We start from the raw sequence: 22,035 nt of genomic DNA on the forward strand, positions 1-22,035 counted from the left end.
AAATATTACATTCTCTAAATTTTGAGTTTATGGGGCACGGGCCCCTATTAGGGCGCTACAAAGGCAACGGGCTTCTTTCCTTAGAGCTTGTATGCGCTGAACGATAGTTGAATTTTCTTCCCCGAATTCATTTTGCATCGGCCAGTTGTTAAAAGCTATAGTATAAATAGCGGAGAGTGACATTGCACGCACGCGCGAACATACAGCGCGATCAGTTTCGCGACCTACTTACTCACTCGGTCATTCATACACGGTCTCTCACCTACTCTCTTGGTCACTCACTAGCTTTATCGCTATAGCTCATCCACGAACCAACTCATACATTTGCTCAATGTGTGACTTGGTTCTTCGCTACTTGCTAAATCTTCCGGTCACTGACTCACTGGTGACGATTCGTTGTGTTGTCGGTGAATTTTCCCAATAGTGATTCTCCCGTCGGTGAGTTTTGAGCTGGTGGTCACCTTAATCTGACTCAACTGGGTATAAATATTGATCGGAATTCTTCTAAGGTCATTTTAAGAGCACGTAGTTGTCAAAGTTTTTCATGCCGGTCTCAGAAAATAATTCGTTTCTCTTTTAAATTATATTTTATGGTAATTATTAATTATTATTATTTCATTTGCAGGTATGGTTTCAGAACCGGCGCTCTAAAGAAAGGCGAATGAAACAGCTGAGTACGTTAGGAGCGAGGAGGCATTTCTTCAGGAGTCCACGAAGAGCCATGAGGCCGCTGAGGCCCGGAATGTCTCCGGATGGTTTAGACGACAGCCCAGACATGGTAGCCGGGCCAAATTCTGGATACGCGTATTTCTCGGGTAACGTATTACTCTGCATTTCAAAATTTTCATCCTTAGTTTGAGTCTATATATGTGTGTCCACTTATATACCAGGGTTCCTTAACCTATGGGTCGCAGCTGCTTCCAAGATGGGTCGTTGAAATCTAATAAGTCAGAAGAAGCACTTGAGGTCGAGAACCAAACTTCCAAGAAGGGGCGTACGAATCCATTTGAAGTCAGAGATTCTTGAGCTATGGGCCATCGTCCAAACTTGATTCGCGGGAGCTTCCGAGATGGGCCCACCGAAACTTGATTTGCAAGAGACTTTCAAGAAGGGCCGTACGAATCCATTTAAAGCCAGGGATTCTTGAGCCACGACCCACACTGTATTCGCAGGAGCTTTCTAAATGAGTTGTACAAAAAATCCTCCCTAAACTATTCCTGTTATAAATGCACTTATTGCGTTCATTGGTTTCAACAATTTCCGAATAACAAGCATTCCCCATGGGTCACGAAACCGATCTACTCGATGTCATTGGGTCGCGGCCGCAAAAATGTTCAAGAACCCCCCCGGTCCCCATGCCATTAAACAATTAAATCGAGACTTCAACCCGTCTAATTGGTTGCCTAGAATTTATTATAAGCAATGGTGGTGATGATTATGTCGACAAACATTCGGCTTCGTCCGACTTATTGCGGTCATATTCGATGAATTAACGCTCATCATCTCTTCAGTGAGTGTGAAGGAGGGAATCTCTCTCCTCTCCTCTCCTCCACAAGTGCTACAAATCGGATTATGTTAAAGTGTGGATTAATCCCCGTCGATTCCGGAGCCCCGGATAAATCCATTTAGTGAGACGAGTCTCCTTTCTCACTCTCCCTCAGCCTGAAATCACGAGCAATTACTCTCCAGTGGGTTCGTGAGTTTGCTCTCCTCTCTTTCTCTCTCTCTCATGATCTCATCTCGTCTCTCTGTTTCCTCTCCGTCTTCCCAACGAATATACTTGACCTTTACTTTGCCAAGCACACAGGCTTACAAGTGTCCAATTTATGTCGCAAGGACACCACTCCTCCAGGACCAGAAATTAATTCCGTCTATAGATTCTAGAAACGGGAATTATAAGCTTATAAGCTGTTGCAAATAAATGTCCCATAAGAAAGTCCTCGTTGTCCTCCGATATTTCGTTGATGGCTATTTCTAAGCATGGAATATTTTCTGTATCGGTGGGTGATATCGCCCCCTTAAGAGGGGGTTCAAAAGCTACGGGTACGTCACGAGACCCTATAGCGGGGGGGGGGGGGTCCTTGATGTTTTTCATCCGCGACCCAAACTCAGAGAAACAGGACCAGCTTCGTGACCCACTCACTCGCTCACTAGCTTTTCCGCTATAGCTCATTCACCAATTCACTCGGTCAATCAATCTTCCGGTCACTCACTCCAGGGGCGTAGCCAGAAATTTCGTTCTGGGGGGGGGGGGGGCAAAGTGATAGAACAATAGATTTGGCAATCTTTTTCCCTTTTTTCGGTCATTTTCTCACATTTCGGGGAAGGGGAGCAGACCCCCAAGTCCACCCCCCCCCGCCCTTGGCTCACTCACTCACTCACTCACTGGTGACAATTCGTTGTCGGTGAATTTTCAGTAAATCGAAATTCCTAAGTCCCGTTGATTACTGATCGCTCACCATTAATGGGCTTATCACACACTAATCCAGTGGTTCGTAATCAGGGGTCCACGAACTCTTGGATGTCCTTAGAGAGGTTTCGGAGGGGGCCGTGAGCTTGACAGAAAACTATTAACTTATTGTTTTTACATTGTGTTATGCTGAATGTTATTCTGTATAAGGTCCGTGGCCTTCAACTTACAGTTTGAGGGGGGTCCCTGGCATTCGTCTTATTAGCAGAAAAGGGTCCATGGACCACAGACTCCTTGTGCTGATAGCAACAGCCATGGTATCCCGCGACACAGTTCCAGAGTATTTAATCGGTGCGCGACGCAATTCTAGATTACTTAAGCAATCCGCGAGCTATTTACAGGTCACTTCAGAAGAAACGCGGGCCATTCACAGGTCACCTCAGATACCAGCGACACAGTTCCAGAGCCACTTAATCGGCCCGCACTCTCGTATCGGTTGAGCACCCTTGCTGTAATTTTCTTTTACTCCAACCAATTTTTATTACACCTAAATTTTATCGCAAAAATTATTGATAAAATCCTCATTTTCGCGAAAAGTGTTTACTATAACACCCAGTATATAAAAACAATATAAAAAAAAAAAAATTAATATCATACCGGAAACACAAATTTACAAAACAAATCCCCGGATCCATATTCTCACAAGAAACTCAAACAAACGAGCGATAGATGGCGACACAAGAAAAAAAATTAAAACGTGTCCCGGGAGTCGCTAATTGTTTGTCAACCACCTAAAAAAAAAAAAATTAAATAAATATATTTAATTAATAATTATAATTCAAAAGGAAATTATATATTATTATTATAAAAACAGAGACACACAAACTCATTATATGCATTCATTTTTTTTAGGGGGGGGGGGGGGCGTCGTGCCTAATAAATGTCTCATACAAAGAGGAAAGCGCTTCCTTGTTCCTCTAATTAATTGCGGAAAAGGACGGGGAAAAAAATTAAATAATTTTTGAAGGAAAAAAATAAATTTCTCTATACCGTGAAAAAGCAATTAATTTTTCAAAGCATTTACTCTTTTTTTTAATGAAATTTTTATTTAAAAAAAAAAAAATTTTTTTTGAGGGTATATTATGCAAATTTTTTTCCCCCCATAAAAGAGCAATTAATAGCTCGTATACGCGCGATGAATTTCCGCAAATTTTTTTTTTTTTCTAATGCTCTTAATTATGGCCTGTGATCTCAATTTTTTTAAGATTTTTTTTTTCAGTTATAACGGCATTGAATATTTTGCGGAAACGTCGTCGTTGTAACCGAGTTGTCGTTACATAAACTGAAGAGCCAAAAAAACTGGTACAAGCATGCGTATGCAAACAAAGAGATATGGAACCGATCAGAGTACGGCGTTGCGGTCGGCAATGCCTATATAACACAAGTGTCTGGCAGAGTGGTTAGATAGGTTACTGCTGCTACAATGGCAGGTTATCGAGATTCAAGTGAGTTTGAACGTGGTGTTATAGTCGGCGCACGAGAGATGGGACATAGCATCTCCAAGGTAGCGATGAAATTTAGATTTTCACGTACGACCATTTCACGAGTGTACCGTGAATATCGGGAATCCGGTAAAAAACTAAATCTACGACATCGCTGCGGCCGGAAAAAGATCATGCAAGAACGGGACTGACGAGAATCATTAAACGTGACAGACGTGCAACCCTTCCGCAAATTGCTGCAGATTTCAATGCTGGGCCATCAACAAGTGTCAGCGTGCGAACCATTCAACGAAACATCATCGATATGGGCTTTCGGAGCCGAAGGCCCACTCGTGTACCCTTGATGACTGCACGACACAAAGCTTTACGCCTCGCCTGGGCCCGACAACACCGACATTGGACTGTTGAGGACTGGAAACACGTTGCCTGGTCTGACGAGTCTCGGTTCCAATTGCTTCGAGCTGATGGACGTGTACGGGTATGGAGACAGCCTCATGAATCCATGGACCCTACATGTCAACAGGGGACTGTTCAAGCTGGTGGAGGCTCTGTGATGGTATGGGGCGTGTGCAGTTGGCGTGATATGGGACCCCCTGATACGTCTAGATATAACTCTGACAGGTTACAGGTACGTAAGCATCCTGTCTGATCACCTGCACCCATTCATGTCCATTGTGCATTCCGACGGACTTGGACAATTTCAGCAGGACAATGCGACACCCCCACACGTCCAGAATTGCTACAAAGTGGCTCCAGGAACACTCTTCTAACTTTAGACACTTCCGCTTAGACATGAACATTATTGAACATATCTGGGTTGCCTTGCAACGTGCTGTTCAGAAGAGATATCCATCCCCCCCCCCCTCTTACTCCTACGGATTTATGGACAGCCCTGCAGGATTCATGGCGTCAATTACCTCCAGCACTACTTCAGACATTAGTCGAGTCCATGCCCCGTCGTGTTGCGGCACTTCTGCGGGATCGCGGAGGCCCTACACGATATTACGCAGGTGTACCAGTTTTTTGGCTCTTCAGTGTACAACCAAGGTTGACGTTTTCAATACTGTTTTTTTTTTTTTTTTTTTAGTTTTAAGAATATAATCAAATATAATCAGATGCAATATATCAAATGGTGCGCATGAAGTTATCGAAATTAGGGTGACCATATTTGATTAGGGAAAAATACGGGAAATTGGAAATTTAGATCACAGACACGGGACATCGCCTATTTTCTCACTATAAATGTTGCCAATTGCCGGCCGAATCACTAGTTATTCTTTCTGAATATACATAACGTTTTTAGTTTTAAAAATATAATAACCGGAATACCCACAGTCAGACTCGGTTATAACGACATCGAATAGTTTACGAAATTTTGTTGCAAAAAAAAAAAACACGTTTGTCGTTACAACCAAGGTTAGTGTTTTCAATACTTTTTTTATTTTTAAAAATATAATCAGATATAATTCAATAGTGTGTAGGAAGTTGTTGTTTTAGTATAATTTGGGTGACCATATTTGATCAGAAAAAATACGGGGAAATTGAAATAGAGTACGGGACACATCGTCGATTCTCACTAAAATGTAGCCAACTGTCGGCCACAAATCGCTAGTTATTTATTCTAAATAACACTTAGCGAGAAATACAGTGATACAGCAAGTCAGCAGTGACTGAAAATGTACTTCGGGGGGGGGGGGGGGGGTTGAACGTAGCCAGGACTGTCGTAACATCATCGCAGGCCTCCGACAAAGTGATTTTTCTGGGGGGGGGGGGTGGCTACGTGCCTGGAAATACTTGCTCCCCAATTTACACAGTCACTGTTGGAAATTTGACCAGATTTGGGACCGTGTTGCATGCCCCCCCCCCCCCCCAAAGATGCGACTGACAGGCTTCGGCCTTGGGGGCCCGGAATGAAATGTTCCTTATACATGTCATATTATTAGCCTAATTTTGATGATAAATAACAGGGAATTACGAGAAAAAAATGTGTGACTATATCCGAGATCCGAGGTCGTTGCGTTTTCACTGACATTATATGCAAGGTTCGTTAACATTATTCACCATGGAAATTGATCTGAACCATCAATTATTGACGTTATAACCACAAGACCAATTATTGACTGTATAACCAAAGTGTCGTTACAATCAAGGACGTTATAACCGAGTTCAACTGCATATAAAGTATTTTCGCTTGCAGATATGTGGATATGACCAAAAAATAAAATTATAATGGAAATGGAAGAGTATTATATTTGCATACGGGATAGGGATAATTTTTTTACGTTTTTTCTTTGATAACCTTGGTAAATATTCCCTTTAGGGACAATGGATGTGGGGAATTTTCGTATCGATATATGTATATTAGTGGATATTTTCCGCCCACCAGATGTCGGAACCCTCGGGCGTAGCGTATAATATGCATATGTATTATCTTTTCCGTGCATATACGGAGTGAATGTTACATCATGAAAATTCATGTCCTACATCGGAACTGATTCGCGTGTGATTATGATTGACAATGTGAGGGGGGAATCAGTTTAATATCGTTTGGACGGGGAAGTAGAGAATTATTCTGATAATTTTGGAAAAAGAGTATAAAATATTTTTGGGATTTTTTTTGTGAGAATTGTTTCCAGATTTTTGAAATTCCTCGGATTTTTTTTCTAGAATATTTAATTCTGAAAATTTTTTTCACAAGAATTTTTGAAATTTTCTACAATTTTTTCCATGTTTCCAAGAATTTTTAGCATTTTTTTCAAGAAATTTTACAATTTCAGAATTATCAAATTTTTTTAATATAATTTCCTACATTTTGTGAGCTTTTTTCTATATATCCGTATGATGTTTTTTTCTTTCATAATCTTTTCAATACAAAAATCATTATTTTTTTTAGAAATTTTTCGAAAATCTGGAAATATTTTTTGTAATTATACTCAGATTTTAAAAAAAATTGACCTACTTTCAAGAATTTAGACATTTTCAATAATTTTTGACATTCTTCTTGGAATTGTCAATTTTTTAAATAGAATTTTTAATGTTTCTTCGGAAACATTCAGTTTTTTGACATTTGTTTGGGAATTTTCAACATTTTACGAACTTTTTACAAGGTTTTTATGAAAATTTTCAAAACTCTGGTGAGTTACTTGAAATATACATGGAAATTGTTTACAGAATTATCTACACACCTGTCAGAGGTTTTCAAAAATTTAATCTCCTTTTCAAGAATTTTTGACATTCTTAGAATTATCAAAATTTTTATAGACTTTTTCACATTTCTTAAGAATTTTTACATTTTTTTTTTGGAATTTTCAACATTTCGTTAACTTTTTTGGATGGATTTTATCACATTTGTCAGACATCCGGACCTTTTTAAAATAATTTTTGGCATGATTTTCCAAGAATTTTCGATGTTTCTTTTTTTGGAATTTTCTCGTGAACGTTTTCAACGTTTCCATGAAATTCTTTTCTTTGTTTTCAAATATTTTTACCAAAATTTTTTCAACATTGCAACAAATATTTTCCACTGTTTCGTGATTTTTCCCCCCTTCATGAAATTTTCTTTTAAAATAACATATTTTTCCCAAAAGTTTTATGTTCTTAAATGTTTCCTCTTTCCTTTTACCTAAGTAATTTACCTTTTAATGAAATATTTGAATTCTTTTTTCAATTTTTTGCAATTGTGAAATTTTTTGAAAATTTTCTGACACTCTTAATTTTTTTTCTAGATCTTTCGGCATTTGTTTTACTTTATTTTTTTAGAATTTTTCGAAATTTTTTTAATTTTTCCTTTTAGAATTTTTCGACATTTTAAGGATTTTTTAGAATTTTTCGACATTTTAAGGATTTTTTAGAATTTTTCGACATTTTAAGGATTTTTTAGAATTTTTCGACATTTTAAGGATTTTTTAAAACATTTTCAGAAATTTTTGTACATTCTGGTGAATTTTTTCTAATATTTTTCCTAAACTTTTCAAACGCTTCAATGCGAAACTATTCTATCATTTTTGACAAATTTTCCAAAATTACATCAAATAATTTTTTCAAAATATTTGTGAAGTTTCAAAATACTAATAAACACGTTTATTTTAACATTCCATGAAATCGTAAAAAAATCAGTAATGAAATTACGTTTCATCAGTAGTATTTTAAATTTCAATAGCTTTCAATAATATTTAAAATTCAATCCAAACTTACGATATTTCTCGTATGAATTTTAAAACTTGAGATAACTTACGTAACCGAACCTCTATTTCTCGCGTAGTTAAGATTTTTATCGATAACTCGATCTAGAAATTTCGCTACCAGAGAACCGCCAACAAAAAAAAAAAATTGGAAAATTTTCTCTCTCTCCGAGTAAATTCTCGCCTCCCTGAGCATAAAGTATTTCTCTCCCCCCTTACATTCGGGTACTCTGTGGTGTACCTCGGGGGTATCCCTCGTGAATTAACGATACGGAAAGGCAGGCATGCACGGGAAAAATAATGTTAAAGCACAAAAAAAGTAAAAATGGGTCGCCTGTCGGAACAACTTGCCTCTATTTCATTCTTACAAGAGAGAGGGTGAACCTCTCTCTCTCTCTGATAGTTGCTATCCACGGTGGTGGTAATGGAGAGTAGAGATGGTGTACAGGGCACAGGCATACACACATGGGAAGCGATTAATCGACGGGGGCGTATAAAAGCCGATTGGAAACGCTTGTGTAGCTCGCGGGGGGTCGCGTTTAGTTCACCAAAGGAGGAGAGAAAAAAAATTGTTGCATGTAAAATATGCGTTGAAATTGAGCGGCGGGGGGGGGGGGGGATACGTGGAGAATATACGGGGCCAACGTTGTACAGTGTGTATATATTCCACCCAGAGTTTTGCAACCTGCGGAATGTGTCTATTCGTGTTTGGAATTGGATCGTTTTTAATCTTCTCTTTCCCGTTTTGGGAATGCTAATAATGTCCGGGCTCGAGTACTTTCGGTTCGGCACAGAAATCTGTGAAATTATCTGAGAGAAAAGAGAGTGAAAAAAAATGTTTCTGAGGCTGCTTTGTAGGCGCGGATCCGGGAGGGGGGGTGGCGATTACCCCCTCCTAAGAGCCGAATAATAGGGGTGAAATTTGTCTATCTCGTGAAAAAATGGAATGATCCAATGCACCTCTACACGATGTGTCGCTTCTCCGGTACATCGTCCGATGGATTCACCTGCTTTCGCTCCATTTGCAGCTGAAGATTTATGCCGCCCTATCCAGTCGCAGCTGAATATGTCTGTCTTCGACCCATTCGATGCTCAAAATATCTGCCTTTGCTCCATTCGAAGCTAAAGATGTCTGCCCCTCCACTCCGCGTTTGCAGCTGAGGACATATGCCTCGGCTTCTTCGCTGCTAAAGATGTCTGCTCCTCAAACCCATTCGTAGCTAAAGATATATGCCTCCACTCCATTCGCAGGAAGATGTGTCTTCAACCCATTGGAAGCTCAAAATGTCTGCCCACCCCCACGTTTGCAGCTGAGAATATATGCCTCGGCTTCATTCGCTACTGAAGTCTGCTCCTTCACTCAATTCGCAGCTGAAGATGTCTGTCTTCGGCCCATTCGGAGCTCAAAATGTCTGCCTTTGCTTCATTTGAAGCTGAAGATGTCTGCCCCCACATTAGCAGCTGAAGATGCCTGTCTTCGATCAATTCTCAGCTGAAAATGTCTGCTTTCGCTCAGTAGCCGATCCGAGGAAGATTCCGGTCAATAAATCGGCCCTCCCAACAGCCGAATAATATGAGAAAATTTGTCTTTGCCTTGAAATACGGGACGATCCAACGAATTTAAGCAATTCACCCAACCCGACATATCGTTCTGGATCAACTCCTGGTGCTGTTGGTTGTGCGGGAATTGTCCACGAATCTAGTGGGGGGCGGGAGGGGGGCGGCGGTAGCCCAGGGCAATAAGACTCTCGCCTAAAATACCAAAGGATGGTTTAGAGGTGTCGCGAGTTCGTTCTGTCAGAAAACTTTCCTGACACAGGGGTATACAACAGAAACGGTGACATGACCGCAGAAAAAATTGCTACCGCAGGGAGTCCCACATCCAGGGGTTCACGCACCAACCTCTCAATGAGTATAAAAACAAACCTTAGGTCCCGGTCTAAAATTAACCCTCGTGTGCAGAAAATTACCGCAGTGCGACAAAAATGATCAAAATGAACGAGCCTAGTGCACCTGGTTTGTGTTCGAGTGCTTTCGGTTCGACACAGAAATCTGTGTAATTGCCTGAAGGAAAAGTATACCGAAAAATGGTTCTACGGGCGCTGTATTATAAACGTTGATACGTCTCTAAGGCCGGGATTACACTATAAAACTTTTAGAATAAGTTATTTTATAAATTCTGAAACATGCAACCAATAAGATCATCGGTCGCATTTTCGAAAATGTAACCAATAATCCTATTGGTGGTATTTTCAAGTTTTATAAAAGGACTTATGCCAAACTTTCATGATGTAATCCCGTTCTTAGGCCGGGATCACTCTGTAAAAGTTTGATAAAAAATATTTTACAAAACTCGGAAAAATCTTCCAATAAGCCTATGCAACCGATACGCTTATTGGTTTGCTTGATATGGACCTATTAGGTATAGAAATGCCTCCCTCGTTTAAGTACGTACCTTTTATAGATGGTTATCGACATTGAAACCGTGTGCGGAAAATTCATCGATGGAAAATTCACCAACAACGACTTATCGCCACGCAATTCACCGGAAGCAACCGATACGCTTATTGGTTGCATTTTACAAGTTTTACGAAACAACTTTTCTAAAACTTTTATAGTGTAATGCCGGCCTTATGCTTAATTTCACTGCAGTAAGGTCAACCCAAAGGCGTATTTCCTAATTGTGATGAAGGGGGTGAATCCCCCTTACTATGCATAATCGCCGAGAATTCTGAGGAATTGAGTGGTGCTAATTTTCCTTCCGGTGAATTCCATGGCGATAAGTCGTTGGTGGTGAATTTCCCATCGATGAATTTTCCACACACGGTTTCAATGTCGATAACCATCTATAAAAGGTACGTACTCAAACGAGAGAGAGGCATTTCTATACCTAATAGGTCCATATCAAGCAAACCAATCACCCTTCGAAGATTCCATCCAAATGCATAAAAACAAAGAACAAAACTCCTTTGAAGAATTTCACCTGTTAATTCGTTTCCAAATCAAAATCGTTCTTTTAACACATCTAACCATTACCTGGGATCAATTGGAAAGCTCTTTGTGGAAATCGGATTGGAAATTCGTTTTTACTCTCTCTCTCACACATCGAAAAGGGCTTGCTCAAATTATCGAAGTGTTAAAAGAATTGATTAATGGCGATAATTAATCGAATAATACATACATAGACAGAGAGAGAGAAAAGTGGGGGCTGATGGGAAAAAAAAGAAAACAGATCGGAATTTGTTCGCATTGTTCACCGTTTTCGAGAGAGAGGGCCATAAGTCGCGATTAACTTTCAATTAAAAAACAATTTGGTGTGTGTGTGCGCTTCTCTCTCTCTCCTATTCGAACACGTTTAATCGTTTGATCGATTAAATGGTGCTCCAAGTCTTTTGTAACCGATTCGTTTTAAAACCATTTAATAGCTGGTCGTGAATAGAGGTAAAAAGGTAGAGAGAGAGGGATTGGAAACTGGATTAGGAGTGTTTTCCGTCTCTGCGTGTGTGTGTGTTGTTAGTTAATGGAGAGCAAGTAGCAGCAGCAAACGAGCGGCTATCATCCTTTAACACGATCGTTTTCCTCCCCAACTTTGAAATAAATGCCGAGAGTTGTGTATTTTCTTTTAAGTGGCTAATAATAATCATTGGATCGTTTTCTTGGGAGATTCTTGGGTTTGATTCTCTTTGGTGAGTAGCAAAAGGCCGTGTTGGTACTTTTCTTGGGGATCGGTGGTGAACGGGTTTTGAATCTGGTGTCTAGAAAGGACTCGTCGAAAGTAATGATGTGTTTGTGGAATTAATTAATAATATAGTGCTCTAAGATATACAGGAGTGGGGCCGTTCAAGTATTACATCAGCAAATTTTTAGCCATTCCCCCCCCCCCCCGTCAGCAAAGTTTCGTCAGCATTGCCCCACCCAATCACCGTAGACACAGCGAAAGTTGTTGCGGTAGAAAAGTATTAATGTGCACACACACACAACATTATAAATACCTAGGCTAACCATGTTTCTTTCGTTAAAAATACGGGATATCGTCAAAAAAGTTGTCAAGTGAAGTTGCTAATAGCAGTCAAAATAATTGTCGAAGGCAGGTAGGGTTTCTAGTACCAGTAAAAAGATCGTCAAAAGCGAGTAAAGTTACCAACCGCTGGCGTAGGCAAGGGGGGGGGGTAGATTTGGGGTTCTAACTCTCCCTCCCCACCTCAAACCGAGATTATAGTGTTATTTTGCAGGAAAAAACGTAACCCCCCCCCCTCCGCCGCCTTGAGAAGAAAAAAAAGTTGAAAACCCCCTTCGGAAAAATCTGTGTACGCCTATGTCTACCAACTATCACTGAAACTGCTGAAAAATCGCCAATCGTGGAAAATGATTCGTAGGCTACTGCAAGTCAAAAAGTAGTCCACCAAAAAAATAGTATATGTTTGACAAATATGCGGGATGAATATATTTATAGTTTTTTTATAATCCATTATGATAGAGTTATAATGAGATCATGATATAAATTTATAAGTAATGCAAATAATCTTAATTCTTGATTCAACTAGCCTTGTTAAAAATGTGAAAAAACGGGACATTTTATAAAAAAGTGGCCAAAGTTATGGGAATATCGCATAAAATTGGTCACTTTTTTTCAAGTTCCTGGCCCTCGGACTGAAAAGGTTGTGCACACAACCAACCCCCTGCCCTTTGTGATCCACTTCCAACATAAATTTATATGCTTTAATCTGGTGCCTTCTTACCCATATATTTATTATTGATTTAGTGTCACTTTTTTTATCGCGCCTGTAGTTCTGTGACAATGTTATGACTACTGTGTCATGTTTCGCTGATGTTTTCACATTCGTTTCCTTTATACACTGGACATTTGTTTGTCATTTCTTGCTTCTGTTTACGCTTCCTACGTCCCACCACTTTTTTTTTTAGAATCTTTCCTTGCTTCTTTTTCGATGTCGCACTCTTGTTTAAGCACCTTTTTGTGTTCACGTTTGATGTTTACGTCTTTTGATCTTTGCTATTGTTTACACATTGGAAGTGACGCATTTGTTGCTTTCAATTTCCTTGTTTTATGTACGCTTCCGGCATCCAGCACATACACTTTTGTTTAATTTTCACTTGTGTTTACGTCTTTTGATCTTTACTTCTGTTTACGTTTTGCTTATCTTTGCTTTTCTCAAGTCTTTTGATACTCTGGTTTCGTTTACGCTTTTGTTTAAGTTTGTTGCTTAATGTCTTTTGATCGTAACTTCGTTTACGGTTTCGAAATCCAACACATTTTTGTTCTACATGCTCCGATATTTTTCATTTACGACTCCGTCAACCCACTTTAGTTTTCGTTTGCAGATATCTGCTTCTGTTTACGATATGGATTCTTGTTTTTTTTCTTATCTTTCGGAGCTGAGTTTTGTTTCCGCTTTATGATTTTTTTCTTTCGTTTCAGTTTTCTGACCTTTGTTTGCAATTTTGATTCTTGCTTTGATTTGTTATTTTGATTCTTGCCGTTTTTCTGATCTTTGTTTTTGTTTACGCACGCGATTTTGATCGTTTTTCTATCTTCCGACACTAAGTTTTGTTTTCGTATTTTCGGATCCTTGCTTTTGTTTGCGATTTTGATTCTTGCTTTGCTTGTAATTTTGTTTCCCTTTTCTCTGTGATGTTTGTTTTTGTTTCCCTTTCTAATCATTGTTTTTGTTTCCTTTTCTGATCTTTGTTTTTGTTTACCTTTTCTGATCTTTGCTTTTATTTACAATCTTGATTCTTGCTTCTTTCAGCTTTCGACACGCAGTTTTTTTCCATTTTCGGCTATTTTTGACGCTTTTGAGTCTAGTTTGTTTTTTCACTTTTGGTGCTTCACTTCACAATTTAGCTCCTTATTTTTAAGTTTATATCTTTGATCTTCACTTTTGTTTATACTATCGATTATTGTTCTTTTTTTTTTTTGGGGGGGGGGGTTTCGTGCTTTCGGTGTTTAACGTGTGTTCGAATATCCCGTCTTTTCTTTGAGCTTTTACGATTTCAATGTTCATGATTTTAGCTTTTTTTTTTTTTTTGTTTACAGTTGATTCCTCTATTCTGATTCTTTCGTTCACAACTCAGTTTTATGAAACATAAAGAATTGGAACAAACAAATAAAACATTTCTGGTGTAAATAAATATTAAAATAGTGGTAAACAAAAATTTTTTTTTTGAGCGGAAATTAAAAAGTAAAAAATCCGTAGAAGAAGGGACACATTTCTTATTCAAGAGAGAGTGGATTGTTTCCTTAAACTTATATCCTGTAATTTTTTTTTTTCGGTCAATTTTCTCATCTCGTTGATACTCTTCCAACAAATCACTGGTCAGCGGGGTGGCACCTGGAAACTCTTTCATCTAAATTTGTTTCGTCTTTTTCTTTTCTTTTTGAGCTGTTTGTCTAAAAGCAACGGACGCTCGTAAAACTTCTTTTCGCAGTTTCTCCTACTGAGAAGAGTTTCCCACACGAAATGTTCTCTGGAAGGAGGAAGATGTCACGCTGAGCGCAAAGCACATCCCTGCTGCTGGGCAGTTGATCTCCGGAGGGATAGGATGGAGAATCGCTCTACAGGTGGTATATAGTCCTTGCTGCTGCTGTAGATGATGGTAAAAAAAAGGTTTCGCCCGGAATGAGAATGAACACGTCCTCAGGTTCCATTGAATGAACACAAATAGGTAGTTGATGGTCTGTGGTTTCGACTCCTTTGAACACGTTCAAGAGAAAACGGAGAAGAAAGAGCACATTTCTTTTCTTTAGTAGCCTACATATGATTTAAAAAGTAAAAGGAGCAGCCAACTATCAGGTGAATGGGAAACTCATCAACCTGTGATAAGCTTGAAACCTGGGCATCAAGTCCTACCATTGAACGTGACCAAATGATCTAGTTAACCGGTAAATTTCCCTTTTTTTAATGTGCTAACAGTAAAAATCGTTACCGTAACTCAGTGGTTCTCAAGTGCGCGTCGCCAACTTTTGTCAGGGGTATTCATGGCCCCCACAAGGGGTGGACTGACAAGGCTGGGGCCCGGGACGACTTTCACCATTTTTTTGTTTTTCATGCTATAAATTCATCATAACTGGGCCCGTGAAAGTGTAGTCGGGGGGGGGGGGGCGCAAAAGATTCCAGCCCATGGGGGCCCCTGCTCTAGGATGTGGGGGCCATCGGGTTGTTCTGGTGATATCGATGTGTTCCTGTTCTCAGTGCTTGGAAGTGGTTATTTTATGAATGCAGAATATATACTGGAGTATTCTAGGCAGCCGTGAATGACCTATGACTGAGGCAAAAGAGCCGTAGGTTAAAAAAGTTTGAGAAGCACCGCCGTAACTGATTAATGAGTCGTATAGTTATTTGTTCTGTAGATTATATGGATATATGAATTCTCCGCTTAGCACGACTCATTTCGTTGTTCTAACTTTTACTAATACTCATCGAGATTCCACGTTCAAAGCGTTTTCCCACTTACAACGTTTTTTCATGACGAAACCGTCAAGAAACGTTATAAGCGAGATCCCCTGCATTTTGTTTCTGCCGTCAGCTGGTCTAAAAACTATTTTACGGTCTGCAACTTATTATCGCTATTTTTTGCTGGTCCGCAAATTATTTCTCCTATTTTTTGCTGGTCCGCTAATTATTTCTCCTATTTTTTGCTGGTCCGCTAATTATTTCTCATATTTATTGCTGGTCTGCAAATTATTTCTTCTGTTCATTTATCTTTTGCATGTTCGTAAATTATTTTTATATTATTTTTAGCCGGTCTGTAAATTTTCTCTCCAGTTTTCCCGTTTCTGCCAGCCCGTGGATGTAAAAATGTTGAAAACACCGTCTTAAATTATACCCTTCCAAAAGCCTTTCTCACATTGCATTCGCAAGTTCCGTCCTCCAGAAAAGTTATTTCAAAGGAAACCCCCCCCCCCCCCAAGGTAGGTAGATCACGGGTTATATTATTTACATTTCAGAAATACGAAACTAAAATCCATACCGGAAAGCAAACTTCACAGAAATTCTTTACGTAACATGTATATATAATGTCTTTTAAAAGGGGGATCTTTCTAATGTTACATTTCCTCGTCATTCAATTCCTCAGCAGCAATGTCGCCAAGATAGCAGGAAAAGAGCAGCTGTAGCTTTAATTGGAAATGCCGACTAATGAATTAGATCTTCCGAGAGAAGAAATATGAGATCATCGACAAAACGTTACAAGCAAAAGCCACTTCGGAAAAGAGTTCAGTATAACACATATCTCTCTCTCCTCAAGGAAACGGATCAGGAGCAACGAAATTGATTTGTGAGTTTTCAAGATTTAAGAGCGATATATGGCGCGATATCTGAGGAGATGATACCAGAGAGGAGAGATAGATATAGATAGAAGATTTCTGAACCTTTCTCCCTCTTGAAAAGTCATTTAGATCCATGGAATAGACTGAAAGGAAGCTCTGAAATTCCTTTTGATCTTCTTACTCGAATGTGATAACCCGACATTAACTACTTTTCTAGAAATTAACGGTGGCTCACAGGAGGAATTTCTGTGAGAGATGCAGTATAAATGAAGACACACACACATGCACGCAGGACTATGACACAAACTGTGTCATCCAAGGGTTTGAAATTTCGTCCCGTAATTTCGATCCGGCGGTGACGTGGACGGCGATGTCGTCGGCAGCAGCAGAAATTTTATGATCGGAATTTCACCGTCTGTCCTGGAGGCCAAGATGAATGATGATGATCGGTTTCCCACGTGTAATAACAGTTTTCCCCCAAAAACGGGAAAGAGGGGGGCGCTCCCCACCTCTATCCCGAGACAAGAATCATTAGTAAAATTCGGCTTCGGAATGGATGTTTATGTTCATTGCACATAAAGGATTATTCATAATATTTATCTGTGACGTACCCGCGATCGACGTTTGAATCTTCAGATGACTCTGGAGTTTTACGATGTCTTTAGACGGAGAGTTGGGATGGTATGTAATTCGAGGAAGATTTCCAATGAAATGGAAATTTATCATCTTCGAAAAAAGTGATCACATTTGAGGATTCCACTGGATATCTCTGAGGCTTTTCACTAGGCCAGGGGCCCGCGGTGGTCAAACGTGGCCCTTCGGAGTCGTCTGATGTTGCCCGTGGCATCAAAATTAAGATTTGTAAGAATGAACCAAGTGGGAGATCTTAACTGGCGAGGGCCAGCGGGACCTGGGTTCTGAGTCAAATTGGGCCCATGGGGAACGTCCATTCTTAATTTTTAATTTTCATTAGTTCTGAATTTTCATTAGTTCTCTCTGAATTTTCATTAGTTCTCTCTGAATTTTCATTAGTTCTCTCTGAATTTTCATTAGTTCTCTCTTAATTTTCATTAGTTCTCTCTTAATTTTCATTAGTTCTCTCTGAATTTTCATTAGTTCTCTCTGAATTTTCATTAGTTCTCTCTGAATTTTCATTAGTTCTCTCTGAATTTTCATTAGTTCTCTCTGAATTTTCATCATTTCTGAATTTTATCAATAGAAACTTTTTTCCGCTCATTGATTTTGAAATAATTCTCTCATTAATTCGGAATTTTCATTTTTTTAATTCATGATTTTTTTAGAATTTGTTTTTGAATCCTCATAGGTTCTGAAATTCTGTACATCTCTCATTTATTGTGTCTCTCATTTATTATTTCAGAATTTTTATTATTTCGAAATTTTCGTTCTTTCCGAGTGATTTTTTTTTTTAATTTAAAAATTTTCTTGGTTTTCATCAAATTTTAAAATCATTTCTTTCATGGATTCCGAAACTCTTTCTCTCATTATAAAAGTTATATAATTCGGAATTTTCTTTTCTTTCAATTTATGATTTTTCGGATTTCTTTTAATTCGTTGATTTTCGTTGATTACGTATTTTCTTTTCATTTATTATATCCGAAATTATTTCAGAATACTTATTATATCTGAATTTTAATTTGTCGTATTTTTAAATTTCTACTGTATCAAAATGTTACTATTTATGGAATTTAATTTTTTCTCAATTTTCATCAATTTAGAAACTATTTCTTTCATTGTTTCTGTGAATTTTGTTTATTCATTTTTATTTATGATTTTAAGGGAAAAAATTAATTTCCATTATTTTGAAATTGTATCATTAAATGTTTTGTAACATTATTTCGGATTTTTTTTATCATGTTTTTATTTTCTTCTGTTTTTGAATTTTTCTTAGTCTTTATCGATGCTGAAAATATTTCTCTCATCGATTCTGAAATCGTTTCTCTCGCTATATATAATTCGGAAATTTTATTTTCATTTTTTTACTTATGTTCCAGTATTTTTAAATTTCTCGATTTTGAAATTACATATGTCTTCCAATTATTATGTCAAATTCTTTAAGAATTTTTACTACTTCTGAATTTTTATTATTCCAGAATCTTTATTTATCCTGAATTTTTATTATTTCAGAATCTTTATTTATCCTGAATTTTTATTATTTCTGAGTTATCATATTAATATATGAAACTGGTTTTCTTCCCTCGATTCCGAAACAAATTTTTTTCATCGACTCTAAAACAATTTTTTCACCGATTCTGAAACAATTTTTCCATCGATTCTGAAACAATTTTCCCATCGATTCTGAAACAATGTTTTCCACTGATTCTAAAACTTTTTTTTCCATCGCTTTTGAAACAACTTTTTCCCTCCAATTCTGGAACAAATGTTTTCATCGATTCTGAAAATTTTTTTCATCGATTCTGAAAATTTTTTTCATCGATTCTGAAAAATTTTTCCACCGATTCTGAAACAATCTCCCCCATCGATTCTGAAACAATCTCCCCCATCGATTCTGAAACAATTTTCCCATCGATTCTGAAACAATTTTCCCACCGATTCTGAAACAATTTTGTTTTTATCTGTTCTGAAACTATTTTATTCCCACCGATTCTGAAGTTATTTCTATCATTTAAAAAATGAAATTATTTCAGTTATTTCAGATTTTTTATCATTTTGAAATTAGCGTTTCTGAACTTTCATTTGTTTTGAATTTTAACTCTATTCTGATTTTTATCAATTCGTATAAACATTTTTTTTCATTTGATTCCGAAACTATTTCTCTCATCGATTTTGAATTTTCATTTAGTGATTTCAAAATTTAGTTCAGCGTGCGCACATTTCCGTACAGTTATTTGAAATTATAATATTTTTCTGCATTCTAAAAATGGAATTTAGAATGATAAATTTTTTAGAGCTGAGAATCGATTAAAATGTTTAACTGTTTAATCAAACATATTTTGCCAATTCTGGAGTTTCTTCCCTTGAATTTTGTCGATTTTTTTTTAAATTGGTTATTTTAGAATCAGTCACTGATTTCGAAACTACTTTCGATTATACTGTTGCTTGTTTTACTACATAGAAACTCCCCCAAATGGTAAATATGAGGAGAGGAGCTCATGCCAAGGATACGAAAAACTACTGTTGATAGTGGGGACAATAATTTTTTCGTCTTTGTACTCAATTTGAAACTGGAGTCATCGGCTTTTGTTGAACGAATTGCATTTCCCATGCCAAAAAAATATGCTCAAAATATTGATTCAAATATTTTTGAATATGGTCACTTATCCAGAATACTATATGTAAGTACATAATTTAACACATCCAATCAAGTCAAATTTCAAACTTTCAAGCAGATTTTAATCGAATTGATTAACTCAACTAAAATTTCTAACTGCGATTAACAATTTATTGATTAACCGACCTTCTTCAAAGTGGATTCGGGCCCAAGAATTCAAGACATCAGTACGTTGAGTCCACCGAACTTTTCATCAACATGACTATTCCCATAAAATTCATGTATAAAGCGGCAAATCGGTCATACATCGAGGGAAAAAACTCCACGAACAATGAAGAAATAAATCTGAAATGAATAAAAAGTAGAAAAAGCATTTTTGAAACAGCCATTCTCCCCCCCCCCCGCCCCCAACAAAGTTGGAATTTCGCCCAAATGCTTACCCACCGCCCCCCTCATATAAAAGAGATAAATTGCGTCGCGACGCGAACTATTAACTATCGCTTACTATTCCCCAAGGTCCCTCCCCCCCCCAGGGGTGCCTAGGAACGCGGGCCTTCGTGGAAAAACGTCATATGGGACCCATCGTCGGCGGTTCCCATGGGGCCGACCGCACCCCCCTCTTCCTCAGTCTCTCTCTCTTTCTCTCCATTCCCACAGCCACGAAGGGATTGTGGCTCCTTTTCCAACATTCTCGATCTCCAAACAACCCGGGCTTTCCCGTTCAAAGCACCAAAGCTAACACCAAAACTACCATCCTCCCCCCCATCTTTTTTTTTCCTTGTTACTCAGGTAATGCCAGACGCCCCCGCCCCCCCCCTCCTGTATCATTTTTGCTGGTCCCTCCGGTGGGATTTCGAGAGGGATTAAGAGGCTTAAAGCTCTCTCTCTCTCTCTCTCTCTCTCTCTCTCTCTCTCTCTCTCTCTCTCTCTCTGTCCTTCCTCAACGTTATCCCTCCGGCACCCTTTTCTTTTTTATTTTGGGGGGCGCTTTCATCCTTCTCTTGAGCATCATATCCTTCCACGTTATATCGTTTCTCCTGCGAAAACTCTCTCGCTGGCTCACACACACACAACCCTATCCTACTGCCACCGCCACCACTGCCATCTACATACTGGATGGCAAACAAACCCCTTCTTTTCCTCATCGCCGAGATCTCGCTTTTACTTGAGGCATTGCTTTGAGAGTTGGACAGAAAAGGGGGGGGGGGGTTGCCGAGTTGTTATAGTTATTATTATTTATTTTCTTCCCGAGAATGGAATTTCTCAGCCAAGTCCTTAGCTTTTTTGAAGTCCATGAGAAATTATTTTTGCTGGCTAAGTTGGGTGATAGTGCCCCGTAAAGGGATCGTGGAAGTATCCCTTCGGTACTCCCCCTCTGGGTTCAACCCTTGAGCTGAGATTTCATTGCTTTTTGCTGTAAGAAAACGACGCCCCCCCCCCTCCTTTTGAAGAGAAGAAATGTTTACCCCCCCCCCCCACTCCAAGAAACTCCTACTTGTGGTGGAAGGTAAGTAAAATATGAGATTCTAAAATATGAGTAATTTGGGTAGGGTCTCAACTTGGGGGGGGGGGGAAGGGCAGGAAGATATGGTGCACCGGGCGCTGGACTACATGGGTTTGACGAATTCACCATCTAACTGCTTCTGCCACGGGCGTCGGAAATGTTTCGAACCTGTGGGTGCTCGTCTTGAGCGTTATATTGGAAATTACGATTTCTCAATCAATTCTGGGGGTGCTCAGACCCGTGCCACAAATTACCGTGGCACCCCACAGCACCCCCGGCTCCGACGCCACTGGCTTCTGCTACAGTACACGTGGTGCCGGAATTCACGCTTGTCCAGTTGACAAAGTGTAGTTGAGACCCTGAATTTGGGTGATATCGCCCTTTATTTGGGTGGGGGTGTGGGGGGCTAAAAAAACGCCCCCCCCCCTCCACGAAAAGTCCTGCTGATGCCTATGCTGAAAGATAGGTAAAATGTGAAGCATGGGATCTTATATGGGGGTTGACTAAGCAGAGTAGGGGGGTAAAAGCGGATAAGTCAGTTTACAAAAGATTTTGTTCCATCGCCCGTTGTTTCAAAATTTTTCTCATCGCCCCCAACTCGACCAGCTCATGGGATCCTATTCTCTAAGAGACCGGTGGTTCTCAACTTTGGGAAGCTCACGGCCCGGCTGATTTATTTTTTGTGAGTGGAAAGCCCGGCCATACACACAAGAGTATTAGGAAATAAATGGGTAAAAATGAAATATTTAACCATTCACGGCCCGGATTGCCTTGTGTCAAGGCTCAGCACCAGGCTGCAGCCCGGCGGTTGGGAAACACTGCTCTAGACGTAGCTTCAACCGCCCCCTCCAGGGAGGGGGAATGATTATGCTTAAAGCCGTTTTTTTTAAACAAAACCAGT

General features: G+C 39.1%; 1 protein-coding gene across 2 annotated transcripts in view; it reads left to right on the top strand.

Moving 5' to 3' along the window:
* Nucleotides 1-22,035, top strand: part of LOC149079662 (LIM/homeobox protein Lhx5-like) — a 240,657-nt gene that overhangs the window by 162,236 nt on the left and 56,386 nt on the right. For both annotated transcript variants that reach the window (XM_089240271.1, XM_089240270.1), the window contains exon 4: nt 626-815. In XM_089240271.1, the coding sequence (XP_089096397.1) occupies nt 626-815 (190 nt within the window). The remainder of the gene's footprint in view (nt 1-625; nt 816-22,035) is intronic.

This window comes from Pholcus phalangioides, unplaced genomic scaffold, assembly GCF_987345545.1.
Source record: "Pholcus phalangioides strain wild (caught in Gottingen) unplaced genomic scaffold, Ppha-v1.0 ptg000012l_1, whole genome shotgun sequence".
NCBI classification, from domain to species: domain Eukaryota; kingdom Metazoa; phylum Arthropoda; class Arachnida; order Araneae; family Pholcidae; genus Pholcus; species Pholcus phalangioides.